This window comes from Leuciscus leuciscus (genome assembly GCF_965113295.1).
Source record: "Leuciscus leuciscus genome assembly, chromosome: 10".
Taxonomy (NCBI): Eukaryota; Metazoa; Chordata; class Actinopteri; order Cypriniformes; family Leuciscidae; genus Leuciscus; species Leuciscus leuciscus.
In genome coordinates, this window is record NC_138734.1 from 36669030 (window position 1) to 36686933 (window position 17904).

Below are 17904 nucleotides of genomic sequence, written 5' to 3' on the forward strand. Positions count from 1 at the left end.
GCGCAGCGGTGGACCCTGCGCCTGCTCAGTGAGAGCTAAGTGCTGCCACAGCGCTTGCCTTCACTCGTTCATTAAACTTCTGAAGCTTCTTCTATAAATCTCTCTGCTGCTGCATTTTATGAACTGCAATCCACAACCATAGCAGTTTGTCTCTGACTGCGTTTTATGGCTGATTGCGTTGGCTGGAGAATCGTGAACTCTATTGCCCGAATCTTACACAGCTTTTCATTAAGCGTCATTGCTGGTGAAATTCACTGTCTGTGTGAAGAACGATCTCAATGAGTAGTCCTTCCTCCTCTGATTTATTCTACTTTGAAGTAAAATGAATAATTAATCCAAAAATAAAACTTCTGTCATTATTTGCTCACCCTCATGGTGTTCAAACTTGCATTACTTTCTCTCTTTCATTGAAATTTTGATGAATATACTCACGCTTTCAAGCTTCAAAAAGGTTGCCATATGACTTGAGCGCAATATTTCAAATATGAAAAAAACAATTGAATAGCTTTGTGTTAGGAACGGACTTTATTCACAAAAAATGCTGACATCTGCTGTAATTGTAATTCTAGATAAGATGATTTGTGAATATACCGACTTAAAATTGCTTCTCTCCCTCACAGAGTATTATATGACAATAAAAGGCTTGAAACAAAGTCATATGGACTACTATTTTTTGGTTGTTGCAATGAAAAGAGAGACAGCATCTCCAAAATTACTCCTTTTGTGTTCCGCGGAAGAAAGTCATGCAAGTTTGGAGCGACATGGTATATTTCGACAGATAAGGTCAACCATTCTTTCATTGAAAGTAGCCTGTGTCATTTAATCTCATGAATCGTGTGGAAAAAAGAAGAAGATGGCTGAAAGAGACACTGATGGTAAATACTTGCCTCATCACCATTATGGCTTATAGAGGTGGGCACAATTGAAACACAGCTGGAGCGCTAGATTTCCTGACTGCTGTCTCAATCAATGCGGTTACAAAACGCTCCCACCGTGACACAGATCGGTGGACCTGTGTTTCTTCATTGTCGAAAGAGCTTCTCTTTCGACAATGTCGCTGTTACACCGAGTCCTGTTTTTGTGATGATAATTCTCCAACATCAATCCGCCTGATTAAAATTGCCTGGGAAACTCTGCAAGAGGCGGTTATAATTAGAAGCCCTGTTCATGTTTGCTGGTGGTGGCTGCAGCTCGAGAATATCATTGTTCTCAGATGCCTCCCACTGCCTGTGGGGTGTGAATAAAGATTTGCACTTTCAAGTTCACTGGTTGTTGTTTTTTGTTGTTGTGCACTCTCTGAGGTAAACTAGAATTAACCTATTTAGACAAGTTCCCATATAAGCCTGCCATGAAATCTATCCCCTAGAGATGCCCTCGGGAATCTAAATGTCAAACCAATAAAGGTCAAACCCACAGAGGATATAATTGACAACTAGTAAGTGATCCAATCTAATAATGTTTGTGAATAAGGTTCTATGATATGGTGTTTTCTCTTACGTAAATTCTTTCACATGGGGATATGGATATTTGGCGATGAAAGATTATTTGTCGAGTGCCTCTGCAAATTCAGCTTATTTGAAGGCTTATTCAGCCTATCTTTTATTACTAAGCGATCTTTGCTGTTTGTGCTTCTTGCCAGATTGACTAAATCGACAGAATTCAAGTCACTAACAGTTCCTACAAACACAGATGTATTAATTTTGATCCATAATTCAACCAAGCAAGTTGGAAAAGAGAGTTGCTCACTTTTATCACTGCCTTGCATAGGCTTAAAAGAAAGCCGTTGTGTAGCTGAAATGCGTTTTTCTCACAGGAATATTTTTTGCTTTGTTGAATACAAGGAAGAACAATCTCGAAAACTATAAATGTACTTCCAACCTTTCTCTGTCAGATTGCACTGCAGAAGGGTCAAAGGAACAAGAAATAGCTGATTACGTGACTATGCGTCTCTTAAAATTCTCTGCCTTTCAAAGCTGCAGTGTCACACTCTATATGTTCTTAAAGGATAAAATCCTAACTCTAAGTCTGTCAAAGGACTCTGGGTTAAACTGTTCTCTCTGGGGGAGATGAAAGTGAAAATGCAGTAACTGGAACAGATGAAAGCCTCCCAAAAAGGCTTGGGTTCCTGAAACTGTGATGCCCAAAGTTAGATAAACCTTCAGCGGCACACTGAAAAATACTCAAGACACCTGCAGTGAACAGCAGAAATCAAAGTGTACATCTTTATCTTGTAGCATTAGACAACCCATTTCCCACACACTCTCAGACAATAATGGAGGCACAGCTCAATCATCCTTCTACAATAGGAGGTCTGTGTTCTCATCTCTTCATTTTCTACCAGACTGGGATTTAATCCTGGTTTTGTAAAGTCTCAGCAACTGTGATTCGGGCCTGTGAATGGATGTGTCCCTGGCTGAATAACTGCATTATGCCATGACTTCTGTTTTCAGGCTTGGCTAATGCGATTGTGATTGAATCTCTTCTCTCAATTCTCGGAAGCTTTGTCTAACTAGGTTGAGCCCAGGTTTAGATCGTAGGTGGGAGAAAACCTTTGCTTGTCTCTGTTGTGCCCTGTAATTTTGGAAGGGATGTTCTTTTCATGTTGTTTACCCTTTCGGCTTATTCTAAAAAACTGTTTAACCCTCTTTCATTTAGCACTTGAAGAAGAACCAGCAGCATCAGAGAGTAGATGATGATCAGGGACCGGTTGCACCGGATGTGCATAAGTAACACCTTGGCCTGTTTTGACGTAAATGGGCACAGTTTACAACTTACACGCTACTAAATATTTTTGTGTTGCACCATTAAACGTAGTTGGAGTGTGACTCTATGTATAAACTAAATATTTTGGAGTAACGATTGGAATAAAATAGCAGACTGACTGAACTGCATCAATTGGGGCTTTCACACTGAGTAGGTTATAGGTTGAAGTGACTCTGGTTGTTGTGCTGGACTTTAATTTTGATGGCGTGGCTGACTTTTATTTTGTCAACGCTGAGAACGGCTCAGCCAGAGCCTGAGCACACAGCGCTCCCATTCTCCGTCTTCATTAGTTTACATTCTGTTTAACAGTATATCTTATGCATTATTAGATAGAACTGTTAAACAAAGAAAGTAAACGGTATACGAAAAATTCGCTATAGCTGAGCAGAAATACCGGTACATAGGAAATCATATTTTGTTTGGTCCCTTCAAAGTCACGTTGGATATGGAAGTGCCTGGACTTCCGTGTTGGTCCATCTATTGCTGCTTTCCATGTTCGTGGAGTAAATATGTAGGCTATAAACTTTGTTTACACAGCTTTTTTTAAATGGCAGGTGCCAGTGTTTTGCATGCGTTCAGCCAATCAACATACACTTAAGTCACTGGTAGTTCCTATTGTGCTGGGTTAGACCCTACTCTGAAGTAGGAGTTAATTTAGTTCCCCCAAAAAAGCGTTCCTAGAACTAAAATCATTCCCAGTTCCACGCCAAGAAGCATATACTTCTGCCATTAATAATAGAAGCTATGAAAAGGTTCCTCCGGTGGAAAAGACCCTAATAAGCTCTTGTTTTACCTGACAGACTTCACTTCTTTAGACATATATGATAATGCTGACATTTACACTCGCATACACTTTAAGAGAGAGAACATTATGTAAATAAATTACTTTATTAGCGGCTCTTCAACACGAACCCGTCCTAAACAGCATGCCCTGTGCACATCGCTCCATGTTGTGCATGTCAGAAAAAATCAGTCATAATAAATAAATGTCATTTCTTATGTTTTCAGACAGTTTCTGAATGTTATTTACATATACAAATACCTATGTTATTCATGATTGAATAATTGATTGTTATATTTAATGAAAACTTATTTTTACTGTTAGTAACGTGAGGCAAAAGAATGAAGAATAAACTGAAGCTTACAGCATTTAAACAACTTCTGCTCATTTATTTGAATGCTGCTATTGGATCATTGAGGGTAGATGTCATATGCGACTACGCATGACTTTACAGAGAGCTTACTACCTACTAGCTACGTCCTACCTTAAGAACAAATGGTGCAACCGAATAAAGTACAGAGTTAGTTACAAACTAGCTCGTGGTTACTAAGCCTCTAGTGTGGACTATACGTTCCAATTTGAGTAAGAACTTACGAATGACTGTGTGCAACCCTTACCCTAACCAGGTTTGATCACATAATTTAATCGCAAAGTACACACAGAAACTTGACCATGCCCCTCCATAATATTACAGAAAAAAATCACACATCATTTGTGAATAAAGTTTAATTCAACTCTTCAGTATGACAAATTGAATATATTATATTTGTTATAAATATATATTTGTAATATACTGTATTTAAAAGAAAATTGTATTTAGAGTGGAAGGGAAAGAGTCGCTCTGCAGCACTACATATTAATATACTTCATATAATACTATATTTAATATTATACATTTATTTTTTAATAAATGTATAGTATATTTACAATATAATATAACAAAAGTCACTTGAGTAGCTCTTCAGCATGTCAAAAGAAAAGAAAAATAGGGTGTCTGTCAACCTAAGATGGTTTCGACCAGCCCAGTAATTACTGTGTTAAGGGGGTGCTCATAAATAAAAAAATATAAAAAAGACAATAACAGTTAGATAAAAAGCAATTTATTGTATTGGATAATATAATGGAGATGAGCAGATGCATATATCGTGTATAATTATCTGGCACAGTATCTGTGTATCTTTATTAGTTAGCCTCGTCAACAAATAGAAGGGTGTGACTTTTTTTTGTAAATATGTTAGTATAACTGTAAGCTTTCATCTATTTTAAGACAAAAACACAGGACATTCTCTGTTCAGACATGAGCCAATTAATCGTATCCTAGCAACAGCAGTCAATATGTTTCTTAGCAACAACATTTTGTGATATGCAAAATTGCGTTTAAAGAGGCTAGGACAAATCAGTCAAATTACATGTCCCACTATAATATGCCATTTTATTCTGGGGTTCATTTGCAGATGGCTGTTTAAAATGACCAGCTTTGGTTATTAAGCTTGATGTGAGGGTTTCTTCATACCCTGTTTCACTTTGAACTTTGAAATATTGCGCAAGTAAGCACTTGTCTGCATTTGCCATGCTTCTAATATTTAATGCTCACTCTGCAAAGGACAAAAAAGATTAGTTGTCAGCGATTCCCTTTTATTTTATTTTTTTACCAAAGGTGACATATAATCTCTGTGGAAAATCTCCAACTGTAAGATCACAATTCCTCACAACCTCCTCCTCAGCCCCTGATGGCTTATTCATCTTGTATATGACATTGTTTATTTTGTGGAAAACCTGTATTGTGCATCACATATAATGCTCTTTTCGACTGTTTAGGTTTTGGCTTGAGCGCAGGTGTCTCTGGATGCTTTAGTCCTGAATGTCACTCATTGTTATTCAGTAATTCACCTTATCAGTCATACTTTCAGAAGTGCCTACAGCATATTTTACAGAAGGGTGACAGACCATTTGTACATTTGTGTTGGGTATATGTGTTGCCTGAGCCATAATAGAGAAGAATGAATATTTCATGACAGCCCATATCCTTATGCACTCATGCAGTCTGGGCACCAAATCATTAGTTTGCTCCAAGCATGTTGTTGTCCTGAGAGTTCAAACCCATTTACAGCTCATTAAAGGCCTGCCACGGTTATATAGAGTTTTGATCTTCAGGTTATTTGTTTTACTTCTTGATTTACGTCTAACGGCATCATTGCTGTCATTTTGTTGATGCAATTTTTTCTGGATTTGAAAAGTTATTTGTTTTGCCAGTTATTTTGAGAAATCATGTTTATTTTGGCATGGACAGTAAGCCCTGCCTCCGCGCTTGCTGGTCTGTGTTAAGGCCCTTGCTGGCACTAAAACGCACTGCAGAACCACTGACCTGGCATACCGTTAGAATAAATCATTCTGAGCCTTCCCAACCGCCACCGTCACCACCTGGTGGCTCCTCGTTCAGGCAGGTGAGCATGACAAACACTAGCATCCATCCTCCATTTAGAAAATAATCTTTATTTTTCACCTCACAAACAGGGCCAGAGGAAGTCTTCTTTAATGCAGTTTCACCTTGAAACGGTACTATGCACAATGTTAAATTAATAATTATTTTCATGTTATTGTTAATAACCTATATATTAAAATTCTATACTGTTTTACTTCAATTAAAAATAAAACACACAAAAATAAAATCAGTCATTTTAAAAGCTACAAATTCCTCGTTCAGACTGTCAGTCCAAATCCGATTTTTGTGCATATCCGATTGAAATCCGATCTGACTTAGCATGTGTGAATGGCAAAAAATTCAAATAAAATCACATTCATATGTGGTTTGAAATCCTTTTCAAATCGCATTCCTGCAAATCCGTTTCAGTCTGACTGCTCTGATCGATTTCACGCACTGGTTTATGTCACTCTCTCATGCCACGTAAAACGTAAACGTCAGACGTTGTTATATAGAAATGCTGAAAGTCGCTTCAGAAACAAGGTTGTGTTGTTGCAAAGTGCCGTACGAGCAGAAAATGACAATATAACGGAGACATGTTTTGAAACTGGTGGTCACGGAATAAAGCCGCTCATACCAGCCTCCTACGTTTCTGCCTCATGCCTCATTAGACGCAGTAGTCCACTGTGGCGGCTACACATGGTCATATTGTAGATAGGACAACATCTGTATTGCAAACCCCTCCATGTGCTACAGGCTGTCAGTGCTCCCAGTCTCCTTTATTAATCCTTCTGTTATGGTCTTTTTATACACAGTCATCCTAAGTCTGCATGGCAATGCAGCATAAGTTATGAGAGACCTTACAGAGGCCAGCACTGCAGTCCAATTTGACTTCCTTGCCAATGCTGCCTTCCCATTTAGATATTCATTTGCAGTCCGTGAAGGCCAGGTTTGGTTAAAACGCTGACCATGACAATCTTTCTGCAAATCAAAGCAAAAATCTCAGTGCCAATGGACAATGACTGAGCAAGCCAGAGATTAGATGTTTACTCACTTTTTACAATGTCTATGATTTGAGTCTTGGCTGCTACACAAGAAGTTTTTTTTGTTGCCATATAGACAATATAGGACAACGATCTAGAATATATGAGGAAATTGCAAAAAAAGATTGGACATATGTGGTTAAAAGGTCATAAAACTCTAAACTAAGAGTCCACAATGGCTCCTGGGAGTGTTTGACAGAATCCATGTGTTTATATGTACAATTATAAAGCTTAAAGTTCAGCACTAAAGCAGCTTCGGGGCCAAAGTCTTTAACACCTTCAAAGTCTGTTACTTCCAATACAACACCTTTGTGAAACATTATGCCTCTATGGTGTAAAACAGACCCTGAGTGTTTGGGGAAGCGGTCAAAATGTCACCGGATCAATGAGTGCTGGCTCCTCTAATGTCCAACACCATTACGAGCTTTCAGAACTTAACTTGCCCTAAGCTTTCACCCACATGAGCAGCATCTTGTTGAACTCCTTTCTTTAAACTCGTTCCACTTCTGTTCTTTCCCTGAGACCTCTGAATCATGTTTTGCTTAGAGCTGGAGCAAAGTTTGCCAGAGTTTCTTAAACAGGACTTCATCAAATATACATGCTTAAGATCGTCGGAAAAGTGCTGATGTGCTCTTATCTGTCTTCCCTCCTTCAATCGCCTCTTTCTGTCTCTTTCTCTCTCACTCACTGCAGGTATATGAACGTGGAACTAATGTTGAGCAGTTTGTGACCCGCTTCCTGTTGAAGGAATCAGCCAATCAGATCCAGTCTCTGCTGAACTCTGTAGAGAGTGCTGTGGATGCCATTGATGAGCAGCATTCATCAGTGGGGTGAGAAAGAGCATCACCCATCATGACCCAAAGCATGTGTACCACAGTTCCATCAACATAAATGTCCATTAGGACATCAGTCATCAACAGTTAAGTAGATTACATTACATCAATTGCGGGGTTTAAATGCACAATAATAATTGAGCAGGTTTGGCATCTCACCCGGGTATGTGATTGAAAGCAATCTATAAATTTGTTTATTGGGCTGCCATCATACATTTGAATATGATTTGATAAATAAAGTTAAATAATGAAGATGACTATTTCTAGTAAAACACAAAAATTAAGTCATATTTAGTTGATTTCAGACACTTTAATCATCCTTGTTTTCCCTGTTGTGACCTAGATCCTACCCCAGTAAGACCAGCCCACGCGTCCCAGATAGGCGCTATGAGGCCCCGGTGCCAGATTATCCTCCCAACAACAGAGTCAGTGCAAAGGAGAGCATGAGGAATATCAACACAGGTGCAGGTGAGGTGATCACTTCTGTATCCAGCTGTTTCCAAACACACCTTTCAAGATACAACTAAATGTGGACATGCATTCAATTGTTTACAAAAGGAGTTTGATAGCATTATAGAGGAGGTATAATAGCACTAATATTATAGTGCACACCACTCACCATTTGCATTTTTATGCATCATGAATTTACTGGAACTCATGTATGTACTTATGCAGTAGATGTGTTCTGGAATTCAAGTCTTGAAAGAATCTAAAATAACCACAATGGTACAAAATTTGCTAAGTGACTTGCTTTTACAGACTGAATCCACTTATGTCTCCAAGTATCAGCATAAATGCAGCATGCATCTGTTTATGTGAGCAAAACCGGCTTTTTGAATAAGGTTGCGATGAAATAGTTGGTTCTTGCCTCATACGCCAGAGAGTTATTTTCCAAGAAACCTCTCATTTATTTCTTCATTTACATAAGCTCTGTTCTAAACCCTAGTGAGCTGCCTTGCTGTCTACTACCTAGAAGAAGTGACTGATTTGGAATGGTATAAAATGTTGCTAATATAATGTCACAATTCCCTAATAAGCAAAAAAATATAGATAGATAGATAGATAGATAGATAGATAGATAGATAGATAGATAGATAGATAGATAGATAGATAGATAGATAGATAGATAGATAGATAGATAGATAGATAGATAGATAGATAGATAGATAGATGATTGATAGATAGATAGATAGGTAGGTAGGTAGGTAGGTAGGTAGATAGATAGATAGATAGATAGATAGATAGATAGATAGATAGATAGATAGATAGATAGATAGATAGATAGATAGATAGATAGATAGATAGATAGATAGATAGATAGATAGATAGATAGATAGATAGATAGATAGATAGATCTATATTAGGATTTATTATTAGATACGTTTTTTTAAAATGTATCTTATTTATTTGAGCAAATGTTTTTGATAAAAACAGTAATGTTGTGAAATATTATTACAATTTAAAATAAATGTTTTCTGATTTAATAGATTTTAAAATGTCATTTATTCCTGTGATGGCAAAGCTCACATGATTCTTAAAAATCATAATTTCTTGTTATTATTAATGTTTAAAACAGTTGTGCTGCTTAGTATTTTTGTGGAAACTGTGATACTTTTTTCATGATTCTTTGATGAATAGAAAGTTCAAAAGAACAGCATTTATTTGAAATAGAAATATTTTTTGTAACATTATAAATGTCTTTACTGTCACTTTTTAATCAATTTAACGCATCCTTGCTGAATAAATGTATGTCTTTAAAAAAAAAACTTGACCCAAAACCTTTGAACGGTGTACACAGCACACACAAATATAGAGTAAAATAATAATTTTCTGTTATTACACTATTATACTATATACTATTATACTATAACTATTTTTATATTGAATGAAATATGTTTATTTATAATCATTTCTTTCACCTCATCTGCCATCTATGGTGTATTTTTTTTCCACTGAGCTCAGCACAATGCATTCTGGGCTTTCCTTCTCTTTGAATACATAGAATAGAATAGAATAGAATAGAATAGAATAGAATAGAATAGAATAGAATAGAATAGAATAGAATAGAATAGAATAGAATTCTTTATTGTCATTGTACAGAGTACAAGGAAATTAGATGACATTTCTCTCAGTGCTTAACAAACAAATAAATAGAATCTAAAAACAAGAATGTAATATCAATATGGCGTTTCTCATCAATTCTGGTGTTACTTGTGATGTATACAGTACATGTGAATTTGGCCAACAGAAGGTATCTTAGAAGGCTGCATAATTAAATTGCCTACCTTTTGTACCTCACCTATGATAACTTAAAATGCATAAAAATACTAAACTACTATAATATCAATCAGTGAGTCACAAGCAAATGGAGACTCTGGGAAATCTTTATTGAGACTTGGTGGCTGTTCCTCAGCCAGGGTCTGTGAGAGGAAAAGACTGACTTAAGCAATATTACCGCCATTAGAACAATTGGCACATCGATTATAGATGGCATTTTAGCCACTCTTTCAATCCTTTTTTTTTAGCAGAGGTTTACTCAAGGACTTGTTTAAAGGTCTATTTGGCATGTTGCTTTATTGCTTCTTGGGGTATGTTTTTCCAAACATCGCATAAATCAATTCGGTAAGGTTTATTTTTTGTGGTGCAGACTTGGTGGCCAACTACATTATCACACAAAACATCCGCATTTACCATTTCTCATGCCATCTAATTGCCGAAAGCAAAGTTAAAGTCTGTCAAAGATGTGGTTCGCAGGCTCTCCCGTGGGCTTTCTGTATCAACATACACCACATTTCCATTACTGATGAGATTTGGGCCTGAGCTCCTTTGAGTTGGTAATGAAACCGCTCTAAAGAGACACTAAAACAACACAAAGCCTTTCGTGTGCCAAGTCAGCACATACCACACGCTCACGACCGTCTCGTATGGATGATGCAACGGAAGAAATGTGTGAGTTTTTAATGAGGAGAAGGTGGAAAAAAAGGTCTTTCTTTAAAGCGTTTCTGAGCTTCAGTCAGGAGTTAGAGGGCGCCTGGAGATATGGTAACAAATTAATTCTAGTGTTTTTCTTTTTTCTGTAACACAGAGAAAAGCAATTTATGAATCTTTTTTTAAATGTCCATTTCACTTTCCTCTTCTTCTCAGTGCTAAAAGAATAGTCATGCAGTCAATTTCTTCAAAACAGCCAAGCAATACAGACATTTCTGTTGCTGTGGATTTATCATTCAACAGAACCAGAGCTTATTTGGAGTAGTGGCTTATCTTAGTCCTCATTTCAGCAGGTGTGTTAAACGCCATTTGACATTTTAGCACAAAAAGCTGTAAAAGGAGTTCCCATCGATGTGCACACTCCTTATTGGCAGTAATCAGTAGATCTCAATTGTCCTCTCGTTCACTTTTATTGTAAGGTTGGCCTGTTGAAATGCCAATATTCTTCGAGTGACACCACAGCGCTGAATCGAAGAGGTCTGTTTTATGGGTGACGTTCAAACACTGGCACTAGTTTTAAATTTCCCCAAGACACAGATAAAGCTGACTCGGCTCACAATAAAAGCGCCATTCTAGCTGTCAGCTCCGGCAGGGAGAGCCATGATTGGAGCATGCTGTCCAAGCTGTAGTTTATGAGCAACGGGATGAGAATATTGATCAATACTTCTGCGAGACTTGCTTTGCACATGCCACTTTTTCTCCCATCAGTCAATCATATGCTTTTCTCAAATTGCTTTCTTTCTCTCACTCTACTCTCCTCTCTATTTCTGTTCATGTTGCACACACACACACACACAGGCTCAAAGCTATAAATCTGATATACTGTATAATTTATTGATATACAGTGAGTCTTTTCTTTTTTTATGTAGAGATTTAATTAGAATTTTTTATTTATATACTAGGGCTGCCCCTGACTAAAGATTATTCAAGTCGACTAGTAGTCATTCATTTAAGCCATTAGTAGACTAATTGCAAGTTTATGTTAAGGGGGGTTTATATTAACTACTAAGCCTCTTCTTGTCGACTAACGTTTAGTTGACTATTAGGGGGCAACCCTAGTCAATACTGATATTGGATTACCAATATTGAATATTTAATTATACAAGCTAATTTCTCCTATTTTTTACATTTATTTTGCATTATAATATTGTGGTGCCTAAATGTAAATAACAGTAAAATACTAACTGCAGAGACGCCAGCAATCAACTGTAATTCTGTAATTGAATACTGTGAGATTGCATTAGCTTAAAGAATGCAAACTTAAAATCTGTTGTATAGCTTATACAGGTAAACGAAATTGCGTTTTAAAAGTTTAATAATCAATCATGTTTAAGAACAAATTTGACCAGTTATTTCATTTAGTTTATTTTTCTCCTGCCAACGAGCACTAGACGGGCAAAACCATCAGGCTGAGTGCCACCAGGAAATACACAGTCTGAAATAAACACTGAAATTTGGGAATAAATTATGTATTACAGCGAATCTCTGTTTAATGCATTTATAATCACTCACTTATAAGCACTCTCAAGCGCTATTCCGGCTTGTTCAGTTCCAGCTCATCAGTCATCGTTCAAGTGATTTGGATGTGAGAAAAAACACTCCGACTGGTCAAGTTTTAAAACAACGCCCTCCTCGCAGCAGTCAGTCTCAAAGTTCCCTCTCCTCTCCACTTTGATTAGTTTTCTTCCATTTTCCACATATATTCCTGTCATGAGCACCGCAAACACGGATAGGAAGACTTACTCTTACTCTAACTCCTGTGAAACACACTGTACGGGTGTTGGGTCGGACATTGTGCTATTGCTTCAAAAATGCACCAGCCCACAATGCATTGGGTACTACAGTACTGAACCATAATCCATAAATACAGTAGATCAGTGTTGAAAATGGGCTGTAAATTAGTAGTAGTAGATAACTTTATTGTCCCCGTGGGGCAATTGGGTTTGCGGCGCAGTCGCAAGGTCATGACAGAACATCAGACATATGACACAAACAAATACAATACAATGCAATACACTATAATACACTACACCCTTGGGTCTGACCTGGCCAGCTGGACATCTAGCTTATTTTGACTGATTTAAGGCTCTTATGGCTTAAATTTGGATCTGTTCTTGGTCATAAGGGGTGGGCAGAAACGAAGCCTAGATGGCAATAATTTAAAATGAGATGCCAACGGGAGTGTGTAATCACATACAATGTTATTGGCTTTCTCACCATTCTGTCTTTGTAAATTTGTTCAATGCTCGGTAATGTTATCCCAATAACTTGCTGGCAGTAGTAACTGTTTTTCTGATGATCTTTTTCTGTGATTCAGTGGCATTTCCAAACCAACAGATAATACAGCAAGTTAAAACACTTTCAATAAAAGCTGTTATTGAGATTAAAAACAAGCAGTTTCTTTAAAAAGTACATTCTTTGCTGTGTCTTAGTGTGCAAAAGATCAGTCCATGAGTCCCATTTAAGCTTGTTGTCCAGTACAATGCCAAGGTATTTATAGTTTGTAACAACCTGAATAATCTCCCCATTGATAAAAGTGTCGGTGGGTTGCTGTGACTTTCTAAAATCTATGGACATTTCTTTGATCTTATTGGTATTTAAAATTAAGTGTGACTTATTGCACCATTCTAAAAAGGAGTCTAAAACTGGCCCATGATCTACCTCCCCATCCTGAAGCAGACTCACTAGAGCCGTGTCATCTGCATACCGCTGCCGCTCTCAAAGCGACAGGAGAAGCCGTTTAGCTGGTTTGCCCTTTCCAGTCCCTCACCTCCAGGCAGAATCAGGGAAGGATTCCCTCTGCCCTTGTGGGGGACATTGGTCATGGTCTTGATCCCCTGCCATGCCTCACGGGGGTTGCCTGACACCAGGGTTGCCTCAATTTTCTGTCTACTCTGTACCAGTTAACAGCAGTTGCTTTGCATTGTTTTCTAAAGCAGATTACTGTTTTAATGGTTAATGATTTAATGTTACTGTCAGAATTTGGCTATTTTTCTTTCAGCAATTTTTTACAGTGAACATTATCAATAATTTCACTGAGATGTTTCTTCAAAGGGTCATTGTACTTCATAATGTTCCAATTTTGGCAAGACTTTGAAACATTTTCCAATTTTTCCGTAGAAACTATATTGTGCATGTTATTCGTTTGACAGCATTAAATCGGGAAAGGAGCAGGTGGTCAGGGAAAGTTTTGGTCCTGACCGGAGCCTGAACTGAACTGATGTTGTGGCTGAAGCTCCCAAGATAATTAACATGACATCCTCCTAAGCAGGAAGAGCATGTGGCAAGACTCCCAGATTATCTTCACACATTCTAGTCTTTATAAGTGCATTATGAAGAAATGTCTGTTGTATTACTAAGGCCAAGATGGAATTACAAACTTTATTAGGGTTTTCTGTGCTGATTTTATGGTAAAATTTCTAGAATTCTGTGGAATATTTGTATTATTTATTATTTATTTATATGATTTTGACTATTATCTATGCCTTTAAAAGGTTTCAGGCCCTGTTCACTTGGTCCTGCTATTGCTATGGTAACACAGTTAATGTGTTCCAAAATGTCTCCCCTCCCCATTATGCTGGCCTCATCAACACATGGGAGGTGTTAGAGTATAATTGGTTTGGCACCTCAAGTGGGGCTGATTTCAAAGGCAGGAAAACCTTTCCCTCATTAATAGGATCTGTCATTGCATAAAAGAAAGAAAGGAAAGGTGAAAATCATGTTATTCGCTCACATTATTTTGTTTTTTATGCGAAATGTAATATTGTTACAGTGCGTACTCTTCCTTTATCATTCGCGGTGGCAGTACCATGGTATCAGGTGGTAATACCATAAGGTGGTACATGTCCAAAAAAGCATGGTAGTATATTTCAGTGCTTCTTTTATAAGTGTCATCTGCAGCACTCAAAGAAGTCGGCAAAAATGTGTAAATGTCCATTGTAATCTATGTAATGACTTGAGCTCAGTAATAATGTCTGAACGTTTGATTCCCCCTGTCGCATTGCTATGACAGCCACTCTGAGACGAGGTTTCAGGAAGAGTAAAACATCATTGAAACTATCTGCAAATTATGCACTGTGCCGCTCTGTCTCTGTCAGGAGCTGTGGAGGTGAGAAAAGAAGGACTCGAGGCACAGATCAACCGACTGGCTGAGCTGATTGGACGTCTGGAGAACAAGGTAAGAGGTTCGTCTTATAATACTGAGAGGTCAAGTGCTTTCCTCCTGGGAAACGTCTTATAATACTGAGAGTCAGAATCCACAGACCCATGCAGATATAATCCAGCGTTATAAGAACCAGAAAATAACATGATTTACAGTAAATGGAAAGATTTAGCTCCGTTTCTGATAACATATATAGATTACTGAGATGTTTTGTTTGAGTAGATATTTCATATTTATTTTATTTATTTATTTTTCAAATAAAAAGATCCCATCTAAAGTAACACTGTCCTAAACTGTGTATGTTTTAGAGGATGGCAGTTATTGATTGTGAGGGGGTGAAATAAAGGCCAAAAAGTCAAATAAGGTTTTCATATTATGGTGATTGGCTGATATCCCTGTTATTGTTCTATCAGTCTGTAAATTAGCTTTGCTTGTTACAGCATTATTGTAGTTATTATTTTTGAAAACTGCATAAACCCGATGAAGCTTGATTTTACTTGATTTTATTAAATAGTACTGTATGTCATTATAAAAAAAATTATAGTACAACAAGTATACATTACCATTCAAAAGTCAGTCAGTAAGATTAAAAAAAACTTTTATTCCGCAAGAATGCATTGATAAAAAAGTGAGTAAAAAGATTTACAATATTACTATTTCTATTTGAAATACTGTTCTTTTAAACTTTCTATTCATCAGAGAATCCTGGAAAAATATGTATGACAGTTTCATTAAACAGCACTTTTTTTCAACATGGATCATGTTGGCAGCTGAAAAAATTAAGCATTGCCATCACAGGAATTTACATTTACTACTTAATTATAAATTGTATTAATTACAAATTAATAACTTTTTAAATCACAATTTTACTGGGGGTTTTTTGGGTCAAATAAATGCAGCCTTAAATCTTACTGACCACAAACTTTTGAACGGTCTGGAAATATCAATATGGAGCTTGAACGTGAATTTACATTAGTCTAAAAACACAAATTTTGCTTCCTTTCAGAAGTCCACCGGTCGATTAGGAAGTAAAACTTTGGTGGGGAGCTTTTCTGTGCCTCCTGTAATTTCCATTACTCATGCACACACAAGCACACTCATAATTACACACATTCATATGTAAAAGCATGAGATGAGATTCAGATTGCATTTTGCAAAGCCAGTAATCTTTCCTCCTTAAGTTATTACTTCCATTGCTCAGGGTGCAGAGCAGTGAAGGAGGGCAGGAATGAATCGGTGAACAAAGGAAGCAATTAAACAGACCTGACAACAACAGTAATGCAACTAGTTAATGGCTGATTTTTACCCTTAGATTTTTTTTATTCAACACTTATGTCACTTTTTTTTCTTGGTTAACCATTATTTTACCATCTCTCTTTCTCTCAGTCATTTTATTATGCGTGTCTGATAGACATTGAGCTCAGTGCACTAATAGAGTCCCCAGTTAATACTGGAATCTTTGGCAGGCAGGTTCTTATTGCTGGAGCTAAGAATAGCCAAACCAACCCAACTGGTTTATTCCTCTCTCAGTGGAAGGGAGGTTCTGACACATCCTGGTGAGACGGTATGAATGAGAGGATATCTGGGTTGAGCAGCAGAGACTGCAGTGGCACTGGGAGATGTTTGGGGTCAGTCCAGATTAACAAGGATACGGTACATGCACTGCACATATACTGTACGCAGGAAGAGAAAATATTCTGTAGAGCTTATAGTTTTAATTTAATTAGCGTAATAAATAAATAATGCTAATTTTGTAATATAGACTACCATTCGAAAGTGGTTTTTTTAAAAGAAATTAAGACTTTTATTCAGCAAGAAGACTATCAGAAGTGACAGTAAAAACATTTATATTTCTCTTTCAAATAAATGCTGTTCTTCCTATTCATCAAAGAATCCTGAGAAAAATGTATCATGGTTTCCACACTAATATTAAAGAGCACAACTGTTTTTAACATTGATAATAATAAGAAATATTTCTTGAGCAGCAAATCAGCATATTAGAAGTACATTTTAAAATATGGTAAATATTTTAAAATAAAACAGTTATTTTAAATTGTAATAATATTTCACAATATTACCGTTTTGTGAATTGTTGATCAAACAAATGTAGTCTTGGTGAGCAGAAGAGACTTCTTTCAAAAACATTAAAACCCAGACTTTTGACCAGTAATTTATATAATATATTCTAAAAAATAAAGGTTCTTTGTTGGCATCCGTGGTTCCATGAAGAACCTTAAACATACATGAAACTTTTGTGCAGTGGAAAGGTTCTTTTATAGTGGAAAAAGTTTCTTCAGATTATTAAAAAGTTCTTCACACAAAATATGGTTCTTTGGTCACACTTTAGATTAGGATCCAATTCTCATTAACTAACTATTTACTATGACTTTTGCCTCAATAAATTGCTAATTACCGCTTATTAATAGTTAGGTAAGGTAGTTAGTTTAGGTATTGGTAGGATTAAGTGATGTAGAATATGGTCATGCAGAATAAGGCATTCATATGTGCTTTATAAGTACTAATAAACAGCCAATATCCTAGTAATATGCATGCTAATAAGTAACACTTTAGTTTAGGGTCCAATTCTTTTAAAAAAATTTCCATGAAAGTTATTTTCCATGAAAATGGTTCTTTAATGGCATAGCTGGAAAACATATCTGTGTTGACCTAATACTACACCTTCTCGCAGACTTGCCCTCAGTGGTGGTCCATTTTTTAATTTTTTTAAATTTTTTTTTTTTGCATGACAATGTCAATACATTGAGGTAGTTGAGGTAAAACATTCTCACTTAAAAAAGTTGGGTTAAAAACGACCCAACAGCTAACCCAATGGTGGGTTGATATAGCACCGACCTATTGTTGGGTTATTTTAACCCAATAAATTAGGTAATTAGTTTTACCCAATAAATTGG

General features: G+C 36.8%; 1 protein-coding gene across 2 annotated transcripts in view; it reads left to right on the top strand.

Annotated features, from left to right (window-relative positions):
• The window catches only part of necab2 (N-terminal EF-hand calcium binding protein 2), a 93106-nt gene that overhangs the window by 55495 nt on the left and 19707 nt on the right, over positions 1–17904 (top strand). For both annotated transcript variants that reach the window (XM_082182573.1, XM_082182572.1), the window contains exons 6-8: positions 7703–7839; positions 8186–8310; positions 14928–15007. In XM_082182573.1, the coding sequence (XP_082038699.1) occupies positions 7703–7839; positions 8186–8310; positions 14928–15007 (342 nt within the window). The remainder of the gene's footprint in view (positions 1–7702; positions 7840–8185; positions 8311–14927; positions 15008–17904) is intronic.